Here is a 25,521-nt window from a genome sequence, read left to right as displayed (position 1 = left end):
ATAAGAGACTGCAATTTGTGAACCTCATCCGATTCCAGCATCAGCAGTTTTGGACATCAGCCATTTACAGTGCAAGCAAACCACTGGTAGATAGATTTCCCCAAAAAGTGTTAACACTGTGACTCTGTGGTGCTATCAAAACGTTTCAGACACAGCAACATTAGCTCAACCAATGGCGTGAGTTTGGGTCGGCCGAGTTTAGGAACCTGTTTTTGTAATTCTGTTTTATGAAAATTAAACATTTAAAACAACTGCGAGTATTAATCTATGAATAACAGCCACACTACAAATTCAGGACCCACGATCACAGCTTTAACCCATCACAGTAATGTTCCTCCTTTTGATAACAAGCTTGTCAGTTGTGTTCTAGATATGTCAAATCTGTGAAGCAGGTGATAATTATGTGGATGTGAGACTGTTAAATTATGGCTGTGTGGTTTGGCAATATGCTAACAGGAAGTGAAAATGTGAAAAACATCTTTGTGTTTTGTGTATGTCTATATTTGTCAAAGCCAGTTATCTCAGCAGTGTTATACAAGAAAATGTGCATACACTGCAGCAAAAACACAAATGTGGACTAGCAGAATAAAGGGATGTTTTCCAAACAAGCTTTATTGCTGTTTATTTCTGAAAAAACTGAACATTTAATTATTTAATTGTACAGATTTTACACGCTGCATTACACCTGAAAGACACTCGGATAAATATAAGGCAACAACAGGGAGCTCAATAGCAGCATAGAGCTTGAGGTGTTAAGAGCTGTTAGTAAATGTTCATCCACATTTTCTTTGACCGAATGCATTTTCACAGTGACTGAAAATGTATCACTGACTTAAAATTGCTGCATAATATTCTCGCAAATCCTAAGAAAGCCTCTTTTGAGTCCTGAAACTGTTGTATCAGGGTTTGTTCCTAATACTGCATGAAGTGATTAATAACTATAATGATTAATCTTGAGCTTTATGAACTGTTGTGAAATATTCTTAGAGGCGAAAATGTGTTATTTGCCTTTTGAATGATGCACTGTACATAATATCAGAACTTACTTAACATAACCTGCACAAACCTGTAGTTAGAAAAAATTATGGACTATTTGTGGATTAACTAACTGAACTAGAATAAAGGAAATATAAAAACTGATGTTTAACATTTCATAAGGCTTTCTATAATGCAAGATTATCTAGTACTATCTGACTATGGATTGACTATGCTTAGATTTATGCTGATGTCATAAATATGACTCGTAATGCAGAAATCGTTTCAGCTTCCTGAGTTACAGAAATGTAACACTATTCTGGGAGCACAGTTAGTACAGTTTGATTACTAATGCACAATTTAAGGAGTATTCAGTGTTATTTAGAGCCACAAATGCTGTCGACAGACATAAAGCTGTAAATAACTCAGAATAATCTTTAAAGTGCAGTCACATTTACTTTTGCAAATTTTGCGAAAAAACTCAAATCAGTATATAGGAATCCATCATGTGATGGTGAAAAATGTCCCCATGCAGATTTCACAACGGGTTCAGGTTAAGTCACACAAACTCACCACATTGACCAACAGACAGCTACTTGGTTTGAAAGTGACTTTTATGTTAGTGATGCTTCATATATTGCTACACACTTGACAAGATGGACTGTTATTCCCCTGTAAAATATTGCCAAAACTTTGCTAATGTGACCGCACCTTGTAAATTCCGTTGCATCTTTGGGTAGGTTACACCAGCATACATGCATACAACCAAAGGAAACACTGGCCTCTGAGGGGTAAGCAGGTGTGTTCTGATTACGCAGAGGTCATTATTGGAAACACCTACTTATTAGGCATAACAAAGGGCTTTTTATTGGTCAGATGTATGTTTTATTTCTTTTGTGGCTCTTTTTTGTCTGTTTTTGCTCCATCTGGTTGCTCTTTGCTTGGGCATCCCTTGAGGAAGCGCAGAATCTTTTCGATAGTGGCTTCTTGATACTCATGGGACCACCTGTGAAATTGAGAAGAGATTTACGTTAATTCTTTTTACAATTAGATTATTTCAGATTCGTGCCTACATTAAAAGCTTTTATTGATCTGGTGTACAATTTTAACAACTACAAGTTACTGAGCAGAGGAAAGCATATTGTATATCATAGAATGATTGCGCCAACGTGTTTAGTCAGGCAGAGTGTTGACTCACTTAATGCCATTAAATTTGAGAATGCTGCTCATGTCCTCTGGCAGAGAGGCCGGATCAGGCCACACAAAGTTATCAGTGACAGGAACAATGTTCTTCTTCCCATTCAGGGCGGTGACAATCTCCTGTGAATAACATAAATCAAAATGTTTAACCTCACACAGCTGACAAACAATATAAATACACCTAATTACATATTTCAAGGTGTTGGCTGAAGGACGTTTTGGCAGATTTAAGGATTCTCAAATAGAGATTCTAATTGGGATAATGACTGAAGCTTTCAGGAGTGTATTTTCAGTCCAGTTTCAGCATTCGACCTGAACCTTGAGTAAATATGGCTTTATTTTAGTGCTGGGCAACGATTAATCGTTAAACATAACATATTTTTCTTAAATATATACATGCATGTGTGTATTTATATATACCTAATAAATATACACAGTACACACACATATATTATGTACACAAAAACTTTTATTTTGGATGCCCAGCACTACTTTATTTATAAGAGTACAGTTTGATCAAAGAAGGATTTCTGCCTCTAACCTTATGAACCCAGTCTTTCATAGCCACGTCGCCCATGCATTTGTCCAGTGCGTTGGCTGACAGCACCAAAATGAAGTTGCGTGCTCGCTGTACACTCGTGATCAGTTTCTCCTCGAACCTGCCAGCTTCCAGTTTCTCCACGTCGATCAAGACGCTGAAACCACGCAATTGTAGATGCACCTTCAGTAGGCTGCAGAGAAAGAGAAGAACAGGAGACGTAGGGTTTATTATTTCAACCAATAACTGGCCAATATTAAAATTCTATACTACTTTGTGTAAATAAATGAAAAATAAAATACCGAAAACAATGACTTCAAATCATTTTACAAGAGAAATTAGAAATCACTACATCATAATGAAAAATAGTACATCCATTCGTCACACAACAGTAGGAAACAAGTATATTCCATTAGAGATCTGCAAGAGAACATTAAAGATTACATTGAACAGTGTTATTAAAATTATTAATTAACTTTAAGTGAGAGTTACATGATGGCAGATGTAATCTAAATGTAAAAACTAAAAATAGGATAAATGTGCATGTGCACAAATAAATATCTAATAATATGTACAGATATATTTTGCATACATTAACTCTCATTCAAATAGAACCTGGGTAACTAAATAAATGCCATTACTGTAAAGACACTTAAGAGCCATTTCATTTGAGTTCTGACCTGGCAAGCTGTGAACCCGTAGTGCGACGGTAGCTGATGAACACATCAGGGCCCGTGGGTTGGGAATCGGTTAAGCAGGGTTTAGCAGGGCGACGGGCAGAAGAAAGGATCTTTGCACGATGGATTCCATTCTCTACATGGCAGTCAGACAGCAACTGTTGTTCTGTAATGTGGATGATATTGTTCCGATCGACTCCTGACTGAACCAAGCCGTAGGTGTACTGACGGAATCGTGGGTCTATATCAGCTAGCCAGTCTGCCAGGTTATTGGGGTCACATGTGGAGTAGTTGGCATAGGTTTTCAGTACACGCAGATCTCGAAGAAATCTGTATAGAAGTTATCAGAGAACTGCTATTGGTAATTATGATAATACAATAAAAATGCTTCTATTTTGCTTATTTTAAATTTACATCATAACATTTATTGTAAATGTCTTAAAGGGGTCATATGATGCGATTTCATTTTTTCCTTTCTCTTTAGAGTGTTACAAGCTCTTGGTGGTGCACAAATAAATATCTAATAATATGTACAGATATATTTTGCATACATTAACTCTCATTCAAATAGAACCTGGGTAACTAAATAAATGCCATTACTGTAAAGACACTTAAGAGCCATTTCATTTGAGTTCTGACCTGGCAAGCTGTGAACCCGTAGTGCGACGGTAGCTGATGAACACATCAGGGCCCGTGGGTTGGGAATCGGTTAAGCAGGGTTTAGCAGGGCGACGGGCAGAAGAAAGGATCTTTGCACGATGGATTCCATTCTCTACATGGCAGTCAGACAGCAACTGTTGTTCTGTAATGTGGATGATATTGTTCCGATCGACTCCTGACTGAACCAAGCCGTAGGTGTACTGCCGTAATCGTGGGTCTATATCAGCTAGCCAGTCTGCCAGGTTATTGGGGTCACATGTGGAGTAGTTGGCATAGGTTTTCAGTACACGCAGATCTCGAAGAAACCTGTATAGATGTTATCAGAGAACTGCTATTGGTTATTATGATAATACAATAAAAATGCTTCTATTTTGCTTATTTTAAATTTACATCATAACATTTATTGTAAATGTCAACATTTTTTTATTAATTTTTTTTATTTATCAAAATCTAAAAACATAACAGGTTTTCCTAAATCTCAGTTTAACTTTAAACCGCATAAACACATTTCATTACACCAAATACACAAAATAATGTTCTTTTTAGCAGCATCATTATGACCCCTTTAACATTTTTTTATAATTTTTTTTATTTATCAAAATCTAAAAAACATAACAGGTTTTCCTAAATCTCAGTTTTCCAATGTGATCTCAGACATTTGGACCCCACTGTAGAGCTGAAAGTAAGACTGAATACATAAGTTTCTGTAAGAATTCTATATTTAATAATAATATTGCATAATAAAATAGCACTAGCCTCTTGCGAGTGAGCCCAGAAGTCATGCTCAGATCCTGGATCAGATCCTGTTCTTTGATATTGAGCAGTAGATCTCCATCCACCTGCAGTTCCTGAAAGATATATGGTACAGAAAGCCCTGATCAAAACCGCAGCAAACATCTTCAAGATATCATCATATCCGCTACCTTTATCTAAGGTCAGCTAAACAGGAAATGGGAGCTGTGTACAAACCTGAAACCGTTCACTGAATGCACTGAAGCCAATCTGCTGCAGCCAGGTCTGTACCTCTCCGCTCTTCCAGTTGGGTACAGATGAAAGGATACGCCTCGGGACGTCCTCGCTCATCATTGTTAAGGCCCGCTTAGCCAGAGAGCAGACGGTGGCGTTATTGGAGTACATGACGATCCTCTTTAGACTCTGAACAGCTCCAATCTCCTGAAATATCTGAGTAGAAAGATCCAGGGGAAAAATGTACAATTTAATGTAGGAATGTGTTATGTATTACAGTGCCCTGCATCATACTGACTGAATGAAATATTTGTTTTTTTACTCATTTTGGAGTGCTGATTTAAAAAATAGTACCTGTTTTGCTCTAGCACACTTTCTCACAAGATATGATGTGCATTTCATACTATTTTTGCTTCCGATAACCATTTGTAAGGTGAAGATCTTATATTATCCCATAATCACAAATCAGAAAAAAATCAGTATCAAAAAGAATCAGAAATCAACATAAAAAAACGTCACAAAGACATGATTCCTATCTTCATCTGAGCCAGGTTACAACTATTTGATCAATTCTCAGATGATTTTCACATTTATGAATGATTCTGAAGACATTATTTCATGCATACTCCTGATTTCCACTCCTTTGCAGATTGTAAGCTAAATTAAACATTTTGAATACTTATTTCTTCTGATGATATTTGCCTGTTTTTATTATATTGATAAGTACAGTAAATATATATATATATTTTTTTTTAACTATGTTTATTGCTTTTATATTTACATATCAAAATTCAACAACACTAACATGCTATGTTAACACAAACTTATAACAAACACTTAAATACATTCACAAACAAATAATCAACCAAAAAAATAAATAAATAAATAAAAATATGTATATATATATATATACACAGTATACATATGCACATACCAATTACACAGTTCTAGTTTATACATATATATACTGTATTTACACACAAACATATACAAAATAAAAAAAATAATGTTCTTTTTAGCAGCATCATATGACCCCTTTAAGGCCTCCTACTACAAGACAACTTCAACATTTCTTTTTTTATGTCTTCAAATATCCCATCAAATACATCTCCATTAATTTCTCCTTCCAAGAAAATCATAAAGGGTTTCCAAGCATCCTCAAAAGCCTTATATCTGCTCTTAATAATGTATGTTATTTTCTCCAATGACATGTTTGTTGCCAACTCCTTTAACCATCTCCCTATACTTGGTGCCTCTACCTTTTTCCAGTGAAGAGCTATGAGACGTTTAGCTTGTAGAGTACACATATAAACAAAAATATGTTCTCTTCTTCTCAATTTAAAGTTATTAGGATATAAATTTAATATAAAAACTTTTGGTTCAAGGGGAATAGTAAGATTAATTATTTTACTTATCAAATTTTGCACTCCCTTCCAAAATTTCAAGATCTCTTCACACTCCCATACACAATGAAAGAAAGTACCTTTACATAAATTACATTTAGGACATATGTCTGTGATATACAGATCTTCTTTATGCACCAAGAGCTTGTAACACTCCAAAGAGAAAGGAAAAATTGAAATCGCATCATATGACCCCTTTAAATTTATTTAATAATACTGGAGTTACATAGACTCGCATTAGCCAATTATATTGTAGCAGTTTCAGTCTTGTATTAATAGTTTGCATCTGAGCATCTCTACAGGCCTCTCTCCAATCATCTATTGAAATCTCCTCTTATATTGTAGCAGTTTCAATCTTGTATTAATAGTTTGCATCTGAGCATCTCTGCAGGCCTCTCTCCAATCATCTATTGAAATCTCCTCATTGAGGTCCTTCCTCCATGCCTCTAAACGAGAGTTTGCAGACTCCTGAGATCCTTCTACAAACATGTTATATAAAAGTGAAATCAAACCTTTACTATTACAATTTTTGGTAATTTCCTTTTACAAAATGGATAAAGGGTGTATATTAATAAAACATTTATGAAATGACAAAATAAAACTCCTTACTTGTAAATACCTAAAAAACTGATTTCTAGACATATCAAATTTGGTAATCACCTCTTGAAAGGACATCAATCTATCTTCCATATATAAATCCTTTATATTTTTAATTCCTTTTTCTGCCCATAATTTAAAGCCTACATCTGTTCTTCCAGGAATAATTTTTTTATTTCCCCATATAGGGCAATAACTAGATAATTAATTTGTATATAAAATATTCAAATATCTATGCGTTTCATGCCACACCCTTACCATGTTTAAGATTATTGGATTCGTCACATTTTCTTTCATTTTCTTTAATACTTTCCGATCGGAATCATATAAGTACGTTTCCAGGGATGTAAATATATATATTCACAAAAAATGTGATGTTTTTATTGATATTTTTGGTAACTTGATCGAATACAAATCAGCAGTATTTTTTGAAGACGCAATGCTGTTATTTATGCTTCTGTCTTTGAATAAAATAATTAAATTATATAAATATATAATATATATAATTTATTTTATATAAAATATTATATAAATATGTTTAATTATATTATTTATACTTAGTGTCTTAGTACTTAAATCTGTAAATCTGCAGTAATTAAACAAAAAAATTATATATATATACATATATAATATATATAAAATTATATATATAATATATATAAAATTATATTCTAAAGCATCCAGAATTTATTACCCATTCTCAGTGGGAAAGTGCCCAAGCAACAATGCTCAAAAAAGTTGCCCAGCTAAATTGCTCAAAAAGTTGCCCTGTGTATCATCAGCCTAAGACACTCTCACTCGTCAGTAACACAGTGAAAGCATAGTAAACTAAATATAGTGTCTACCTGACCTTGGTATTACGTTGACGGGACTTGATACTAGTCTCCACGCACAGATAGAACACAGCGATGCATTTCCCCTCCAGACGTGTGCCATCCAGCAGGGGCAGTAAGTGCTGCAGGTCTGCAGCCGTACGGCCCTGCATGCTGTCTGCGCTGTCCAACAAGTTGCGTGCAAACTCTTCAGGGTCCAACGAGGCGATGAAGGGCTCCACCAGCTCCAGAGTACCAGACTTTACCACTTCTTTCTCTATCTCTCTATTAGCCGCCAGCACAGCCACGGCCAGACATGCATGGAAGCGGATCAGCTCGTCCTCTTTGGAGAACGCCAGCGGGAACAGCCATTCAGCCGCCTGTTTTTCGATCATCAGCCGCTGGCAGTGGTGCCCACCGTACATGGCGCAGTTTGCCAGGGCCACGGCGCAGTGCCGCAGTACAGTTGGGTCTGTTCCACGGCACCAGTACAGGAGGGTGTCCAGTGCTCCGTTAGTGATGAGCTGCGCAGATGTCTCCTCTGTGTGTTTAAACATGTGCTCAAGGATGCCCGACACGCTCCTTGCCAGCTGGGCATCCTCCTGCTCACGAGTCAGGTTCAGGATGACCCCAAGCCCCATATGTGCCACATAGTCCCTGCAGAAAAATACAAAAACAAGCATTTAAAAGAATTCGTATGCATATAAGCCTTTTATCCAACAAATATGCTATATACTAATATTAAATAAATTATTACATAATATCAAACCAAATGGTACCTGCAAATAAATCACACAAGACATTTACTCCCAATATGATTTTTAGTGGATTTATTAATGGCTTTAGGGCAGATGTATACACCCCCCTACACAGTGGTGTAGTGGTGCCTGGAGAAGTGGGTATACTCTTAATTTATGCCCCAATTTTTTTAAAGAGAGCCAGCAAAGGATGAACACCATGTGTTATAAACAGTGACGTGTAAAACTAGTCTTGTATATTTAGTTCACCCCAAAATGGGCCAGTAGTATTTGCATATTGTCACTTAACTTCTGCTGCTTGACTTCACGGAGTAAGAATCATTATGAAATTAAAAATAGCCACAGAAGAGGTGCAGATTTTGCAATAATTCATATTTTTAAAAAATAGACTGCAGCAATTAACATTTTGTCTAGAATAAAGATTACTGATAAAGAAGTGGGTATACGCCGTATACCTGCGTATACCCTCCACTACACCACTGCCCCTACAGCTGTGGCATAACTACGGTGAATATATTACCCTGTCAGATGAAAGCAAAACAAGTTTGATGTAGCTTTTCAGTCACTTTGAACTTATTTTTTGTGCTGTTTTTGGTATTTATCTATCTATCTGTCTACCTGTCTATCTATCTGTCTTTCTCTCTATTCCTTTTAGGACAAATGCAGGACAGGACTGGGACTAAAAATTCAGCCCTGACTATAACAATATTAATTGACAGTTAAGCACTGATTTTGAGTTAGGATGCAAAGTAAATTTACTGCTATAAGCAACAATAAAATCTGTAAAAAGTTAAAATAGAATTTCAGGGCTATGTTTAATTCAGATTTTTTTTAATTAATTCAGACTTTTCCTAAAATTAACGTTTATTAGAACGGAACATATTTACAGAGAAGAAAAAGTCGTAGCTTCGTCCTTAATTTGTGTTCATCAGTCACTCTCAAATTCCGGCTTCTCATATAGACTGTCCACTGTAAATGCGCAAATGATTGACATGCAGCAGAAAGTGCTTCAAAGGCCTTCTGATTAGTTCAAAGTGACCCTGGACCACAAAACTAGTCATAAGGGTCAGTTTTTTTAAATTGAGATTTATACATCATCTGAAAGCTGAATAAATAAGCTTTCCATTGATGTATGTTTTGTTAGGACAATATTTGGTTGAGATACAACTATTTGAAAATCTGGAATCTGAGGGTGCAAAAAATCTAAATACTGAGAAAATCGCCTTTAAAGCTGTCCAAATAAAGTTCTTAGCCATGCATATTACTAATCAAACATGAAGTTTTTATATATTTACGGTAGAGAATTTACAAAATATCTTCATGGAACATGATCTTTACTTAAAGCTGCAGTCCGTAACTTTTTTGTGTTCAAAATGTACAAAATTTATATATTAAGCGATTACACCATGAATCCATTTTCCAAACCGTGTTTTTGGCTTGTGCTGAATCACTACGTTACACCTATAATAAGTGTGTATATTCAAATTTTGAACCACACAATGTATTTTTGGCTATTGCTACAAATATACCCGTGCTACTTATGACTGGTTTTGTGGTCCAGGGTCACATATGATATCCCAGGACAGTTATTTTAAGTATATTTTTCAGGGAGTATGATTATTTTCTGCATACAATTCCATGCTTAAATGGATTATTGCACCTTTAATTTTTATATTCTTTTACAAAAAAAAAACATATTCTTAAGAAAAAAAACTTTTTTTGAACAGTATATCTAATTTCTTATCATTTTAAACCAAATAAACTGTATGTAAAATGCTTGTGCCACTTTGTTTGACATTATGACTAATACAATGACATTCATTCGTTTTTAACTGTGACTTGCTTGTCCAAATACTTTTAGGGCCTACGAACAACACAGTTTATCAAGAATGTTCCTTACCTGTTTTCTGAGACCAAAACCTGCTCAAGGAGCTTGGCAGACTCGTATGTGATTTCTACAGCCGGTGTCTGCAGCAGCAGCAAGAGCAGCTCCAGACCCCCATCCAGCCGGATCCTGTTGCAGATCTCCTCCGCTACCTGTCGGCCCACTGTGGGCAGGACCCAGGCCTCCTCGACGAGCTGGAAAGTCTCAGCAATGGCCCGGCGGGTCTCCTCCACATCTCCAGTGTCTTTTGAAGACTTGAGTGTTTTGATGGCGGAGCGCAGCGCGGGGAGAGAGCCGTCCAACACGGCCTGGACGTCGGTGCTGATCCCCGGAGACACAGCCCTGGGGCCCGAGCTCGTCCTCCGGTTGTGTAGCCGATTACTGACATATTCAGGAACCGTGAGTCTGTCGGTGCTAAACATGGAGAAATAACGGCAAAACTTGCTGAGATAAACGACAAGAGACAAAAACATCTACGGTCACCAGCTGTTTCTCTGTTATAATAACAGTTCTGATGTTTCTTTGTCTTTCAGGCGTGACAAATAAATTATGGCGTCGCCGTCATTACCAAGCAAATCATTAATGTCTAATGCGTGGGAAACAGTTTAGTTCATTAGCAGCGGCCGTTTACACCAAACCACATTATCCTGCTGATGTCAGAGAAAAATAATAAACACAAATGACGTCAGAGCACTGGTTAAGATACGCTTTAAGAATCAACTGTTAGAAAGGACCCATCAAAAACCAACAAATAACAAGATAACGCTGTCAGAATGGCTTGATGTTTTAAGAAAATTAGACAGTAGCCGGTTGGTATCGCTGTATACTGGCAATCGATTAAGTTTTGTCAGACAAAGACGACTATTTCCACTGTCCTTTTGCCACCCTCGGATAGATTCCTGTGAAAGTCAACTGAAGCGATGCTTATTCATTAAAATAAAACACTGTGATGCCGTTATATTTGAAATAAAGTCAAGATCGTTGATAATGAATCCTCAAGCATCCTCAGCGTCCGTTTATAGACCCGCCCAGTAGTGTATCTCACAAGCCAGAAGCGGAGAATCAACCGCAGCACCATATAGTGCCACTTTAGTTCAATGCCCTCTGGTGGACAAAGACTGAATGCAAAGTAAGCTTTTTTTGTTACAATGTTTATTGTATTTCTGCCTAAACACCACAGCCGCAATATATTTTAATTTTAAAAAATATATTTTAAAGTTAGTTTTAGCCAAAGTTAAAAATGAGGACAAAATCCCTTTAAAATTTTTATTAAATTGCCAGAAAAAGTCTGGAAGCTTCTTGCAGTGTTAAAACGAGATGCTATTTAACTGAATGGGTTTGTACTGCACGTCTTTTTAAAACCACGGGTAAATGTTGCTCAATTTACTAATTTTAGCAACGTTTCACACGAAATTTTGAAAGGGGGGGTTATCACCTTACTCCAGAGAGCACAGTGTAGGCTACTGTGCTAAAATGTTAGGTCGAGTTGTTTAGCTACAGACAACCAATCATAAAGTGGCTCATTAATGACCTCATTAAATATTTATGAGGTTTGCACAGCCGCGGCAGGACGCGCCATTCAAACCATTATATATAGCTCAGTGATTCAAACGCAGTGTAGTCACATGAGAGAAGAAGACGGCGTTTTTATTATTATTCGCCGATTTGCATGGCGACACAGGCAGGTAGGCTACAATCAGTGTTATTTTACGTGTTCGAAAGGAACAAATAAGCAAGAAATAGGCTATGCAAATAAGAACGCTAAACTAGGATTTACAAATCTACATTTTGAAATCTCCCAGCTTGACTTATTTATGTACAACGAATGTTTGTAAGCACTTGTGTAAGGTGATGTCTGTGTGTGGACGCTGACAGGTAACAGAATGGTGTTTATGGATCTAATTATTCACTTTTCACAGAGGTCAAAAGGGTTATTTTTTCCCCCCAAAGTTTAAGCAATACACTCCCACATTAGTTTAGTAATGGACATCATGGTGGACTTTGTTAAACAGACTATATCTGACATTTTGAAAGTTGTAAACAAGCATTATTTCTTTATATACCTTTGTATTGACCACTCAAAAAATAGTGTAGTCCAGGGGTGTCAAAACTCCTGGAGGGCCACAGCCCTGCACAGTTTAGATGCAACCCTAATTAAACACACCTGATCCAGCTAATCAAGTCATTAAGGCTTATTTGAAAACTACATGGTATGTGTGTTGGAGCAGGGTTGGAACTAAACTATGCAGGGCTGCGGCCCTCCAGGAACTGAGTTTGACACCACTGGTGTAGTCTAACCCAGAAAAAAATATGAAACGTAATTTTGCTTTGAACTGAATGACTAATGTTTCTTATTAATAAACTTAAAACAATGTAAAGTAGTAATAAAAAGTAGTGCTCATAAAGCAAACTTTTCAAATGTATATTATCAGATTGCAAAACAATTCATGTCTGGTTTTAATGATTACAGTTAAACAAAGATGAAAACATATTGCAAATAAGTTCAAGTAAACAAAAGTGGATGAGTGACCTCTGAGTCTATTGATTCCTGTAGTCCTGATGGTCTCAGTTCTTCAGTCGCATTCACTGTGAGACGCCAGGATGAGGCTTTTTCTGCTGCTAGGACTGATTTCCTTCACATATGCAGCTGAAGGTAAGAACACTTACTTTCTTGTAATATTTTTATATATACTCTCTGTGTCATCTTGGAACCGTGCTCTTTTTTTCCTATTAGAGTCATGTATTGAACGCTGTGAAAATGGGTTTGATGCCACCAAGAGCTGCCAGTGTGACTCTATGTGCACATACTACAAGAGCTGTTGCAAAGACCATGAATCCTTATGTCGTATTAGGTGTAAGTTTACAAGTTTGGTTTCTTACACTCCATTTAAACAAATCAAAACTAAATGCAGTGAACAAAACAAGTGGATGAGAAACTGTTCTTGTTGCAGCTCGTGGAGACACCTTTCCTTCTTACCCTGAGGATGATTATGATGAGGAAGCAAACAGCACAGAGGCGCCAAACAGATCCAGATCACAGCACAAAATTTTGACCCCGTCTCCAGCGACCTTTGCTGAAATATTCATCCTATTAACACCAGCTTCACAAATCATGGATTCGACGTTAAGTGATAACCCAACACCAGAGATTGCCACTGCTGCCACTCCAACTACACAATTCAGACTAGCCTCCACCATTAAGAACCCGACCACAACTCCACACACAGCCTCAACTGCTGAACCCACACCAACAAAAGCCAAAGACCCTGACGCTGGAGTCTGCAGTGGCAGACCCTTTGATTCCTTCATGCAGCTCAAAAACGGCTCTGTATACGCATTCAGAGGTAAGTGGCTTACAGCAAAGAAGAACAAAAATGTGAATATTATACAAAATTATTTTCTATTTCTTTTAGGCTCATTTTTTTGACAGTAATATAAAAATGTACATACAATGTATTTAGTATAAGTAAAATGTTTGAAAATATAAAACAAAATGGTTAGGGAGCAGCGTTATTTTATTATCATTGAGATACCATTAGTTTTTATTAATATTTTGATTTAGGTATTATTTTTATATTTTTCATTTTCTTAGTTAAAGTTGTAGTCATTTTATTGTTTGTCATTTCTATTAGTTTTTTTTTTACATGTCTATATAGTTTTATTGCTTTGTATTTCAGTTTTACTAATTTAGTACATCAGTTAAACTAGATGAAAATAAAAAATATTGCTGTTAAGAAAATAATTTTTTATTTTATTTCAGTTAAGGTTTATTTTATTATAAGTAACAATGTTTTTTTTTTTATAGCTTTAGTTTTAGTTAACTATAATAACCCTGGAAAGTAGGTAAAAGGAAAATAAAAGATTAAACAAAAATATATATTTTTAAAATGTACTGCTGTATTACTGAAATTATACTGTTATGACAGATAATTATGTGTTCTTCTTCTTATAGTTCTTTCAGTATTTATTTATTCTTTTTTACACATTGTTTCTAATTTAAAATGTGATATGTTTGTCTACGAGGACAATATTTTTTTGAGCTCGATGAGAAATTAGTATTACCCGGGTACCCAAAGCTCATCGAAGACATCTGGGGAATAAAAGGTCCAATAGATGCTGCCTTCACTTCAAACTGCCAAGGAAAGACATACATCTTTAAAGTATGGATGACCTCACATTTATATCTATTATAACATAAACTGTTTAGAATTTCTAGCACGTTATACAGTGTGAAATGATTCCCTGTGTTATTTACAATATAATAGTCACGATTTATTTGAATTTATTAAATTTAATTAATCCGAATTATTTAATCTGTTTCACTGAATGATTGTAAATGACAATGTTTTATTATTCCCAGGGTAAAAAATACTGGAGGTTTGAAGATGGAGTACTAGATGAAGATTTCCCACGAGAAATATCTGTGGGATTTGAGAAGATACCAGCCATCTGGATGCTGCCTTTGCCATTCCTGCTCACAGCCATCATGGCAAAGAGAAGGTTTATTTTTTTAAAGGTTTGTGCTTAATCTAAAGAATACATCTAGATTTACTGACATGTTCATGTAACTTTACTAAACAAAGCATACGTTCCTTCTTTCTAGGAGACCAGTATTACCAGTACGAGTTCAAGCACCAGCCATCCCATGAGGAGTGCATTCAGATGTCATTGAGATCTCCCTCAGCACTCTTCCGCAGATACACTAATATTTACTATGACCGATGGGTTGAGCACTTCAACCAGCTCTTTGGTGGAGTTAGAGGAAGTTATCAAAATAAATTGAACCTTAGACGGCTTCCATAACTCCGCTTTTAATTACTTTCTTCCAGCTCACAGTCATCATGGTGGCCATCACTTCATCAACAAAGACTGGATTGGAATCAAATCTCCTGTGGATGCTGTGCTAGCCGGCAGACTCTACATCACTCCGAGATGGCCCAGCAGAAGGCGTCAGGACAGAAATCGGCAGGATTGGGACCAGCACTGGGGCCAACGGTATGGGCAGCAGTGGAACCAGCGTTATTGGCAGGAGTGGGACCAGCAGCGGGGCTACAGGCGCAGGCAGAATAGGTCACCATATTGGGAGACTATGGCAGAGAGGGGCATCAGCATTGGACAGGAGTTTGCTCCGAGGTTTGGGCAGGACAGGTGGCGAGACCAGGACAGACACAGAGACTATTATCATAGACAAAATTACTATGATTATGACTACAGATACAGACCTTCTGAAGACATCGCCTATGACATACTGCGCAGGAGTCAGCCTTTACAGAGTGTCTACTTCTTCAAAGGAGGTAGTTGTATGACATGATTATTCTATTATATTATTCAAAGGAGGAACTGAAATCAGCTTGATAATTTAATATTATATCCAAAGTTCTGTCATGAAACTCTAGATGGCGCAGGCCGATAGGTTTTAACTCAATCTGATACTATTACATCATTCACATGGCGCAGCTGATTGGTTTTATTTCGTATCAGCAGCCAATGAGCTTGCTGCTCAACATTCAAATACTCAGTTAGTGCTTGCAGCATGCTTCAGAAACCCTTCACCTTCCCCAGCTCCACCTGTATAGATATGTTACAGGGTGATTTCATGTTATTTCATATGTGTTATATGTGCAGCAGCAGTATTTTTTATATGCTCACAGCAGCATGTTGTGGATGTGGTGGCAGTAGCCAGTCTTGGTAATTGCTCTGCTGCAGCACCATAGCAGATCTATTCCGCCAAGACCAAACACATTTACACTGAATGTTTATTACCATGCTAAACTCGCAGAGAGTTGTCATGACAGAAATTATATATTTCAAAGGAGGAACTTAAATCAACATGATTATTATATTATATTTAGATATTCAGATTCAAACTTTTTCTTTACAGATATGTACTACAGAGTGAATCTCTGAACGAAGCGGGTTGACTATGCAAACCCTCCATATCCAAGACCTATTGGAAAATACTGGCTTGGCTGCAAAGACAAGACGGGAGCAGAAAAGAGATGAGTCCAACTGTAAAAGACATTTAATAGTATTTATCATACAAGAAAAATAAGCTGCATTTGTACGGTCAATGAGAAAGGTGATCAGTAGGCCCTTTAAGAATCTCTCCACAAATAGAATGATATTCATAATGTTCTACAGGTCGTCCTCCCCTAGAGATGAATCTACTCCCTAATTGTTGTGTTGATTAATTATTCTCAATGGACACCATGCAATTTTCAGTCTCGAACATCTCAAATAAACACTATTATCATAAAATGATACTCTGATTTTCATTGAGAATTAAAGTAATTGCATGAGAGGAATAACATTTTTTACTGATGCTTACAAAAGCCTAAAGTTGCTATGAACTTTGCAACAACTTTTAGTGAGGAACAGTTTTGCAATCCTTGCAGCAATGTTTTTTGATGTATAGGTCATTATGGCAATGTATACATCATTTTATTAGGTTATACCTTTGAAAGTCCTCTTAACTATATTAACAGAAATCTCTTTCTGTTTTAGCCTTTTCAACACAGTGAAAGGGTGTTTCTTGTCATTTTTTTTTCTTGTCATTTACATTTCCAAGCAGTGTTTTGGCACAATTCTTCCATTTATTGTGGTTTCTTGCTCTTTCCAAAGAAAACACTGAGCTTACTGCCAATATCAGGCAATTGAATTCATTTACATCACACTAAGTAATCAGTGTCATGCTGCCAAGAACAACTTCGCTGTAGTGATGCATGTAAGGACTAATCCTTATTTATCGTGCATAGAGAAAAAGATGTCAAAAACCAAGACATGCAATTACACAGAAACTTTTACAGCCCTAAGAGAAAAGGCGTTTTGAGGAGAACCAGGAAGTATCTGTCTGGTTCCTTCAAGACAATTCTATTTTTTTCCAAACTGTTATGGAAGATATTTCATGCAAAATTGCTGCAGGGTTCATATCTTGGCTCAGGATTGATCTACACTACTGTTCAAAGGTTTGAGGTTGGTAAGAATGCTTTTAAAAGATGTCTCTTAGTCTCACTAAGGCTGCATTTATTTGATCAAAATAAAGTAAAAATTAAAGTGAAATATTACAATTTATAATAGCTTTTTCTATTTGAATATATTTTAAAATGTGATTTATGCCTGTAATGGTAAAGCTGAATTTTCAGCATCATTACTCCAGTCTTCAGTTTCACATGACCCTTCAGAAATCATTCTAATATGCTGAATTGCTGCTCAAGAAATTGAGAAATTGTTGAAGACAGTTGTGTTGCTTAATATTTCTGTGGAAACCTTGATATATTTTTTCAGGATTCTTGATCAAGAGTTCAAAAGAACAGCATTTATTTTAAAAAACAATGCAAAAGTCTTTACTGTTACTTTTGCTTAAATTCGAGCATCTTTGCTAAATAATAGTATTCATTTAAAAATAGAAGAATAAAATCTTACTGACCTTAAACTTTTAAATGTCATTATAGGTAGACATACATCAGTTACTTAAGGGCTTATGAGGGCAACATATTGATAAAATACTTTAAAAATTGTATTTAAAAAAAGCCAAGTAACGTTATAATAGAACTTATTATAGGGAATATACAAACAATTCTAATATGCTGAATTGCTGCTCAAGAAATTGAGAAATTGTTGAAGACAGTTGTGTTGCTTAATATTTCTGTGGAAACCTTGATATATTTTTTCAGGATTCTTGATCAAGAGTTCAAAAGAACAGCATTTATTTTAAAAAACAATGCAAAAGTCTTTACTGTTACTTTTGCTTAAATTCGAGCATCTTTGCTAAATAATAGTATTCATTTAAAAATAGAAGAATAAAATCTTACTGACCTTAAACTTTTAAATGTCATTATAGGTAGACATACATCAGTTACTTAAGGGCTTATGAGGGCAACATATTGATAAAATACTTTAAAAATTGTATTTAAAAAAAGCCAAGTAACGTTATAATAGAAATTATTATAGGGAATATACAAACGAACAAAACAGTTTTCTATGAAGATATGTTTATGCAGTTTATGCAAAACCTACATACAGTACTAAAAACACTTTATTGCCCTTTAAATCATAAACTTTAAGATTCAGGAATATTATGAATGCTTTACATAAACATTCTCATAATTTGGCTCATTTTCTGCTTGGTCCACAACGGTCTCATTAATAATAATCTCTGAAGATGTGGAGACCCCATCAGACGGTGCCACAGTCTCGTAAGTGTGCTCTGTCAGAGTGTCTGTATCACAAACTACTCCAGTGTCTTGTTCCACCTCCAAACTATGGAGTGTATCACTCTCTGGAACACTTTTTAAAATGGAGGACAACGGCCTCTTGGGGGTGCAGTTCTCCTGAGGAAAGTCTGTTGCCCCCACTGTGCAGGGAGAGCTGAGGGAGTTGTGCTTCCTGCGACTAGGTTTCCTCATGACCACCTCTGACTGGTTTGACCCTGTAGCTTGCTCCCACGCACTGGCCCGTGCTCCCAGTTTCCTCCGTGGTGGCTTGGCGATCGCCTGCCCCCTTCCTTTGGGCTGGGCGGCCTCCTCTCTTTGTCTCTGTAGGCTGCCCAGTCTGCGCAGCATCGCCTGAACAGGCCCTTCTGAGGGGGGTTCTTGCTTGGCCATCTTTTGGGTCTTACCCACAGTTACATATACAGTTGTTAACTTCTCTGAATCTGTATCCTGGCCGCTATCAGACGGTTGGGCATTCTTCCTGGTATTGGAAAGTGTACATCGTCTCCCACTGGGCACAGTGAGGTGAGTTCTTAGTGGGCCAGAACTATATCTTTCCGAGTCAGTTTGTGTTGTTTCAGATGCAGCTGCTTGCTCCTCAGAGGAGATGGTCTCCTCATGGTTTTTCTCTTCTTTTTCTGTTTCTGTTTCACTGTGGTTTCCCTGTCCTCCTTGCAGGGCAGAGATCATCAGCACGCCCCAGGCCTTGGGTTTCCGACTTGTTCCTGGCAGGTCTTGAGTCAAGTTACGGCACTCTTTAGGACTGAACTTTGTGCCCTCTGCGAAAGAGACTGAAGGACGTTTGGATTTGGCAATGCTGGAGGTACGAGGGATACCAAAATCCTGTGACATGTCGTCACTGCTGAAGGTTGATGGGTCAGGGAAGAAGTTACACTTAGAGCTCAGCTCCTGAAGCTCTCCACCGGCCAAAGTAAGAACATCTGTGTGAGGAGAAGCACGTTTAATAAGAATCAGTATATTGCTGTTGACTATGGCGCAAATATATTTTTTTTTCCCAAATAATATTTTTTCCAGCAAATATTTTCTTACAGAGATGGATTCTAAAATAATTAATCGATGACTTTATGAATTTGGGGTCAGTAAAGAAATTTGTATTTAAAGCATGCATTAAACTGATCAAAAGTGACAGTAAAAACATTTATGATAATACAAAATATTTCTATTTCAAACAAGTGCTGTTCTTTTGAACTTCCTATTTATCAAAGAATCATAAAAAATACATCCTCATGGTTTCAACAAAAATATTAATCACCACAACTGTTGATAAGAAGAAGAAACATTGCTTGAGCACCAAATCAGCATATTATAATGATTTCTGGAGTAATGACGTCTGAAAATTCGAAATTTGAAATATATTCAAAAAGAAAACATTTTACATTGTAGTAATATTTCACTATATTATTGTTTTTATTATATTTTTTTGTTCAAATAAATACAGCCTTGGTGAGTATAAAAGACTTGTTTCAAAAATATCTTACTGACCCAAAACCTTCAAACAGTAGTCTGGTGCAAATTACATTTAACTTTAAAGTCTTAGTGTTCTTTAATATTATATTTATGAATATAGTAAATGTAACACATAATAAAATATAACATTAAATATCATAGCTTACATTATCAACTAAAAAGAACAGCCAAAGCAAAACTCTAGCTGCTGCCCTAACCAGTTTAAACAACACAGAAAGAGTGTGAAACTAGAAATATAACTGTTGTACCTTCCCTGGGTGGTTCACAGTAGACGGCCTCTCCTTCATCATCAGTTTCAAATGAATCAGTTACCCAGCTGGACGATGGCTGCTCAATGAAGCTGTGGTTAAATGTGAGCTCAGGATCATGATGAGAGACTAAAAACACAGCGTAGAACATTAAAAGTCTACTTACATTCACCAAAACACAATCTGCAAATGAAAACAGGGACATTACCTGTAACCCTAGGTAAACCAGATGACCAAAGAGTAATGCACGGCATTGCCGAACCCATGTTGGCCAGTACAGTATAAACATGATGCTTCATGCGAACCGCAGGACTGCCATCTCCAACCGCCACTCTAGAGGTCAGATTTAGCAGAAGATTTTCTTATTGTTTGATAACTAATAATACATTTTATATCAGCTTTCAAATAACAAATTCATACCCTTCCTTCCCTTCGATGGGCCGCCCACAACAGCAGCAGCAGAACAACAAGGCAAGAATTAAAATGCACAAGGGAATCAAAAGCCCTGCTAAGAGACCTGCCCTGCTACCTAGCAGACAAATCCAAAAAAACGGATGAGAGGGATGCGGATACCAGCTGTGAAAACCAAATGTTGTGTCTGGACATACTGTTTGGACAAGCTCCTGTGGCTAGATGGCAGGCATGATTCCCACAGTCACATGCCACGGAGCAGTTGATGCCATATAGGTTAGGAGGACATGTGCTGTTACAGCTACAACAGAGATTGAACAGTGAGGGAGACTTCTTTGACTCTTACACCAAGGTAAAAACAACCTATAAATACCACTGTACCCTCACCTCTCACCCTGGAAGCCAGGAAGACAAATGCAACTTCCTGTCACATGGTCACAGTGGCCGTGATGGCAGGTTTTACACAGGAAACGACAGCCGTCTCCGTATGTACCATCTGTGCAGGGTTTGTCACATCTGTAGAGAAGGAGAAGCCCGAAATAAAGTCAACTAAAAGATGTCGAAATCTAAGGGAGCTTAGCAGGTAGAAGATTCAATTATACACACAAGAAAAAAAATATATGTACACTTGCCCCAAAACGTGTTTAGGACACATAAGTCACACTTAAAATGAATTTCATTGCTTTAGATAGTAATGTTTCTTAGACTTTAAATTAGGTGTTTGCATATTTTCCAATTTAGTTCAGTTCTGATTCACAAGAGCTCAATTTGATTCAGAGTGTCATGATTCAGTTCCTATTAATTTGGGAAATTTTCAGTTGTGATGTCAATTTTTCTTAAATATGAAAGATATACTATCTCTAATGCTGTAAATTATGCCATGCAGTGTTTCAGACTGGCTCATAAGAGTCATTTATTTGTGAATGGGACACTGGTTGCACTGTATTTTATTGATTCACTAAAAAGAACCAGTTCAAAAGAGTCATTCGTTCATGAATCAGACTACATTGGTCATATGTATTTTTTTGATTCACTAAAAAGAACCGGCTCAGAGTCATTTATTTGTGAGTCATATTGTATGTTGTTGTTTCATTAAAAAGAACTAGCTTATATGAGTAATTTGATTTGTGAATCAGACAACACTTTTCACATTGTAGGTCAAAGGTCTATCATCTAATATGATTAAAGGTGGGGTATGTATTTTTTCAAAAACGCTTTAGAAAACTGAGTCGGGCCAAGTACCAAAACAAACTTGTAGCCAATCAGCAGTAAGGGGCGTGTCTACTCATGATGCAGAGGAGAGAGCGCTCAGTGCACAGGACGGATATAAGCTGAGCCGAGCGACGACAGAAAGATAGAGATAAAAACAAAAACATTCCGTCTGCGGAACAAAAGAAGGCTTACGATAAGGCAAGAAGTAGGACCCGTGTAAATATCGGATCAGCTTTCCAGTGCTGGAGAGAACTCAAGGAGTGGGAAGGCCTGTGATCGGACGCCGAGGTTGCTTTGTTTCCTCTCGATAGGTGAGTAACATTGGTTTTGCTTTATTTCACAGAAATAACATATGCTAGCTTTTGCTTGAATATGCTCGTGTGTCATAATCGTTGCCTGGGTTGCGTACGTATGTGTGAGGCGGAGCTATCAAAATAGGGGCGAGACTCTTTTGGGGTAGGGGTGTGTTTGTTTTGGTGATTTGAAATATCAACATTGGCTACCAGAAATCACTTACCCCACCTTTAAGTGCAGCCATTCTTAACTGCCCTTTTTAGACCTCTGCAGTTTGTCATGGTATATAAGACAATAAGGTGTTTCCTTTCAGAACTGAATCCCAATAGATCTGTACCTCGGTCCAGTCCAACCAGGATCACAGTGTAAGCACGCTCCAGTTTCTGTGTCACATGGGTCCATGTTTCTGCAACGCAGACAAACCTCTTGGCAGCGATGGCCATAATAACCTGCAGGACACGGCTGTTCACAGCGAGTGCCATTCCACCCTGGTGCACAGGCATCACACAGGCCGTCCTGTTTAGAGCAAGACCTGCCTCCTTCACAGTGTCCACAACTACATGCACACACAGATATAAGAACAGAAATCATGGATGAACTAAAAAAGTCATGTTTACTTGTGCTGAATAATTAAACAAGCAATTTTAAAGAAAATTACTTTAAATAAAGTTAAAATGCTCAAATTAACAATTGCATGCTTTCATAATCTCTAATACTTTCATATCAGTGTTAAACCTTCTATACTAGAACAAATGTGTTTAAAAATTTGGTGTCAGAACGATGAAAATGATAGGATTTATTTAAAGATTTCATTTGTTTGCGAGTCATACTACAGTACACTAGTCATGCTGTATGTTGCTGTTTCACTAAAATGAACTAGCTTATATGAGTAATGTGATTTGTGAATCGGACAACATTTTTCACATTGTATGTTTGTTGCTGCTCATTTAATTCTGTAAAAAGGTCCGTCATCTAATGTGATTAAGTGCAGATATTTTAACTGCCCTTTTTAGAACACTGCAGTTCGCCACGGTATATAAAACAATAGGGTGTTTTCTTTCAGAACTGAATCCCAATAGATCTGTACCTCGGTCCAGTCCAACCAGGATCACAGTGTAAGCACGCTCCAGTTTCTGTGTCACATGGGTCCATGTTTCTGCAACGCAGACAAACCTCTTGGCAGCGATGGCCATAATAACCTGCAGGACACGGCTGGTCACAGCGAGTGCCATTCCACCCTGGTGCACAGGCATCACACAGGCCGTCCTGTTTAGAGCAAGACCTGCCTCCTTCACAGTGTCCACAACTACATGCACACACAGATATAAGAACAGAAATCATGGATGAACTAAAAAAGTCATGTTTACTTGTGCTGAATAATTAAACAAGCAATTTTAAAGAAAATTACTTTAAATAAAGTTAAAATGCGCAAATTAACATAATTGCATGCTTTCATAATCTCTAATACTTTCATATCAGTGTTAAACCTTCTATACTAGAACAAATGTGTTTAAAAATTTGGTGTCAGAACGATGAAAATGATAGGATTTATTTAAAGATTTTTTGAAAAGCTTACCAAGGCTGTATTTATTTGAACAAAAATGCAGTAAAAACAGTAATGTTGTAAACTATCATTACAATTGAACTGTTTTCTACTTTAATGTTGTTTAATGTATTCTATTTCAATGTTTTTTTTATTTTAATATTAAAATGAAGTATAAATAAATAATAAATATATATATTTTCTGTTATGGCCAGCTAAATTTTCAGAAGCCATAACTCCAGTCTTCAGTGTCACATGATCCTTCAGAAAACATGCTAATATGCTAATTTGCCACTCAAGAAACATTTCTTATTATTATCAATGTTGAAAACACTTGTGGTGTATAATATTTTTCAGGATGGATTCATTGATTAATAGAAAGCTCAAAAGAACCGCATTTATTTGAAATAGAAATATTTTGTAACAATAATGTCTTTTCTCAATCAAATGCATCAATCCTGGATCAATTTAATGCACTCTTTCTGAATAAAATCATAATCAACAAACTAATCCTTTAATTTTGAATTTTTATTAACCTTTTCCTACAGCCTCTGCCATACGTTCTACTGTCACAAGGCTCATTGCAAAAAGGCTCTTTGTAACCCGGGTAGCACAGACAGGTGCCAGTTTGCACGTCACAGTCGGCATTGCTGAGATTACAAATGCAACGGCGATCACAGGACGGACCCCACCAGCCATGCTGGCACTGACAGGCCCCTGTGCGCTGCTGGCAAGGGGACACATAGCAGTTGCATCGCAGGCTGCACTTTTGGCCCCAGTAGCCTTCGTCACACAGGCAGCGTCCCGTGGCTTGGTCACAAGTGGATGTGGCAAGGTGGCACTGACAGGCTTTGGAGCAAGTGGACGTCCACCAGCCCTCCTCACAGGTGCAGTTGCCATAGACAGGGTCACATTTCCCATGACGTCCACATTTGCAGCTGTTTTGGCACAGTTTGCCCCAGCGGTTGGGCAGGCACGAGCACTCACCAGTGACTGGGTCACAGAGCCCATGAGGGTGACAGGGACAGAGCTCTCGACAATCCGGCCCCCAAAATTCAGGAGGACAAGCTGTGGAGAATAAAAAACTCAGATCCATAATAACTAGATATGCATACTACATGTATAGTAGTCAACAATATGAATATAGCAAATAACAAATTATTTGCGACATATATATATATATCAGAAAGAAACATTTATCCAGTGCTGTTTTGCCAAAGATATTTAGTTCTGGTCCTCAAATTTGATTGGCTGAGTGCTGAATACAGCAGTAGTTTGCAACAAAATAGTGTCTTTACGGGTCATTGAATCATTTATTCAACCAATATGTTCAAACACACATGAACGTCACTACTGTGTGTTAGTGATGGGTGCTTTGAAGCACTGATTATTTCTGAATCAGTTTGCTGGTTTTCTCTTGCTAAGTCATGTGATTTTAATAAATGAGGCAACCATCATTTAACTTGTGACTGAATGTCTAATCTTTAATGATTTTAAGTGGTCTCAGGTTAGTTTTATAATTTAGGTTCATTTTTAATTCATTCAATGAATTTTAATACTTAATGCATGTACAAAAGGAAAGAATTATATTTGATTGATTCTAATTGCCCTAGTAAGTAACACAAGGCACCACTCATTAATAAA

At 37.0% G+C, this 25,521-nt stretch overlaps 3 protein-coding genes across 3 annotated transcripts in view; 1 reads left to right on the top strand and 2 right to left on the bottom strand.

Moving 5' to 3' along the window:
* Positions 1-596: 596 nt before the first annotated feature.
* sarm1 (sterile alpha and TIR motif containing 1) lies at positions 597-11,580 on the bottom strand. The gene is made up of 8 exons (XM_016556982.1): positions 10,487-11,580; positions 7,867-8,485; positions 5,020-5,232; positions 4,807-4,898; positions 3,394-3,720; positions 2,717-2,906; positions 2,174-2,295; positions 597-1,981 (listed from the first exon to the last, which is right to left on the bottom strand). Exons 1-8 carry the CDS (start codon positions 10,942-10,944, stop codon positions 1,861-1,863), a joined length of 2,142 nt encoding a protein of 713 aa, XP_016412468.1. The 5' UTR covers positions 10,945-11,580; the 3' UTR covers positions 597-1,860.
* Positions 11,581-12,063: 483 nt separating this feature from the next.
* Positions 12,064-16,729, top strand: LOC107743640 (vitronectin). The gene is given in 10 exon segments (XM_074560195.1): positions 12,064-12,152; positions 13,026-13,124; positions 13,206-13,325; positions 13,423-13,815; positions 14,495-14,631; positions 14,832-14,913; positions 14,916-14,987; positions 15,075-15,221; positions 15,301-15,765; positions 16,353-16,729. Coding segments are annotated over 9 exon segments (1,590 nt in total). The 5' UTR covers positions 12,064-12,152; positions 13,026-13,072; the 3' UTR covers positions 16,475-16,729.
* Positions 16,730-18,516: 1,787 nt separating this feature from the next.
* The window catches only part of scarf1 (scavenger receptor class F, member 1), a 9,213-nt gene continuing 2,208 nt past the window's right edge, over positions 18,517-25,521 (bottom strand). The window contains exons 4-11 of the mRNA XM_016556980.1: positions 24,414-24,945; positions 23,422-23,640; positions 21,216-21,344; positions 21,026-21,129; positions 20,838-20,946; positions 20,626-20,750; positions 20,418-20,546; positions 18,517-19,622 (exon numbers count right to left, since the gene is read on the bottom strand). Of these exons, the coding sequence (XP_016412466.1) occupies positions 18,547-19,622; positions 20,418-20,546; positions 20,626-20,750; positions 20,838-20,946; positions 21,026-21,129; positions 21,216-21,344; positions 23,422-23,640; positions 24,414-24,945 (2,423 nt within the window). The 3' untranslated portion in view covers positions 18,517-18,546. The remainder of the gene's footprint in view (positions 19,623-20,417; positions 20,547-20,625; positions 20,751-20,837; positions 20,947-21,025; positions 21,130-21,215; positions 21,345-23,421; positions 23,641-24,413; positions 24,946-25,521) is intronic.

The sequence above is a fragment of the Sinocyclocheilus rhinocerous genome, unplaced genomic scaffold (genome assembly GCF_001515625.1).
Source record: "Sinocyclocheilus rhinocerous isolate Xijiao unplaced genomic scaffold, SAMN03320098_v1.1 scaffold166, whole genome shotgun sequence".
Taxonomy (NCBI): domain Eukaryota; kingdom Metazoa; phylum Chordata; class Actinopteri; order Cypriniformes; family Cyprinidae; genus Sinocyclocheilus; species Sinocyclocheilus rhinocerous.
This window is presented reverse-complemented; position numbering and strand designations above follow the sequence as displayed.

Bases quoted from the DNA above. Each gene is read 5' to 3' on its own strand.
- sarm1 (XM_016556982.1), bottom strand. From the start codon at position 10,944: ATGTTTTTGTCTCTTGTCGTTTATCTCAGCAAGTTTTGCCGTTATTTC. The intron at 2,907-3,393 runs GTCAGAACTCAA...CTTTCTCTGCAG, and splicing joins ACGGGTTCACAGCTTGCCAG to CCTACTGAAGGTGCATCTAC. The intron at 2,296-2,716 runs GTTAGAGGCAGA...TGTTATTCACAG, and splicing joins TGAAAGACTGGGTTCATAAG to GAGATTGTCACCGCCCTGAA.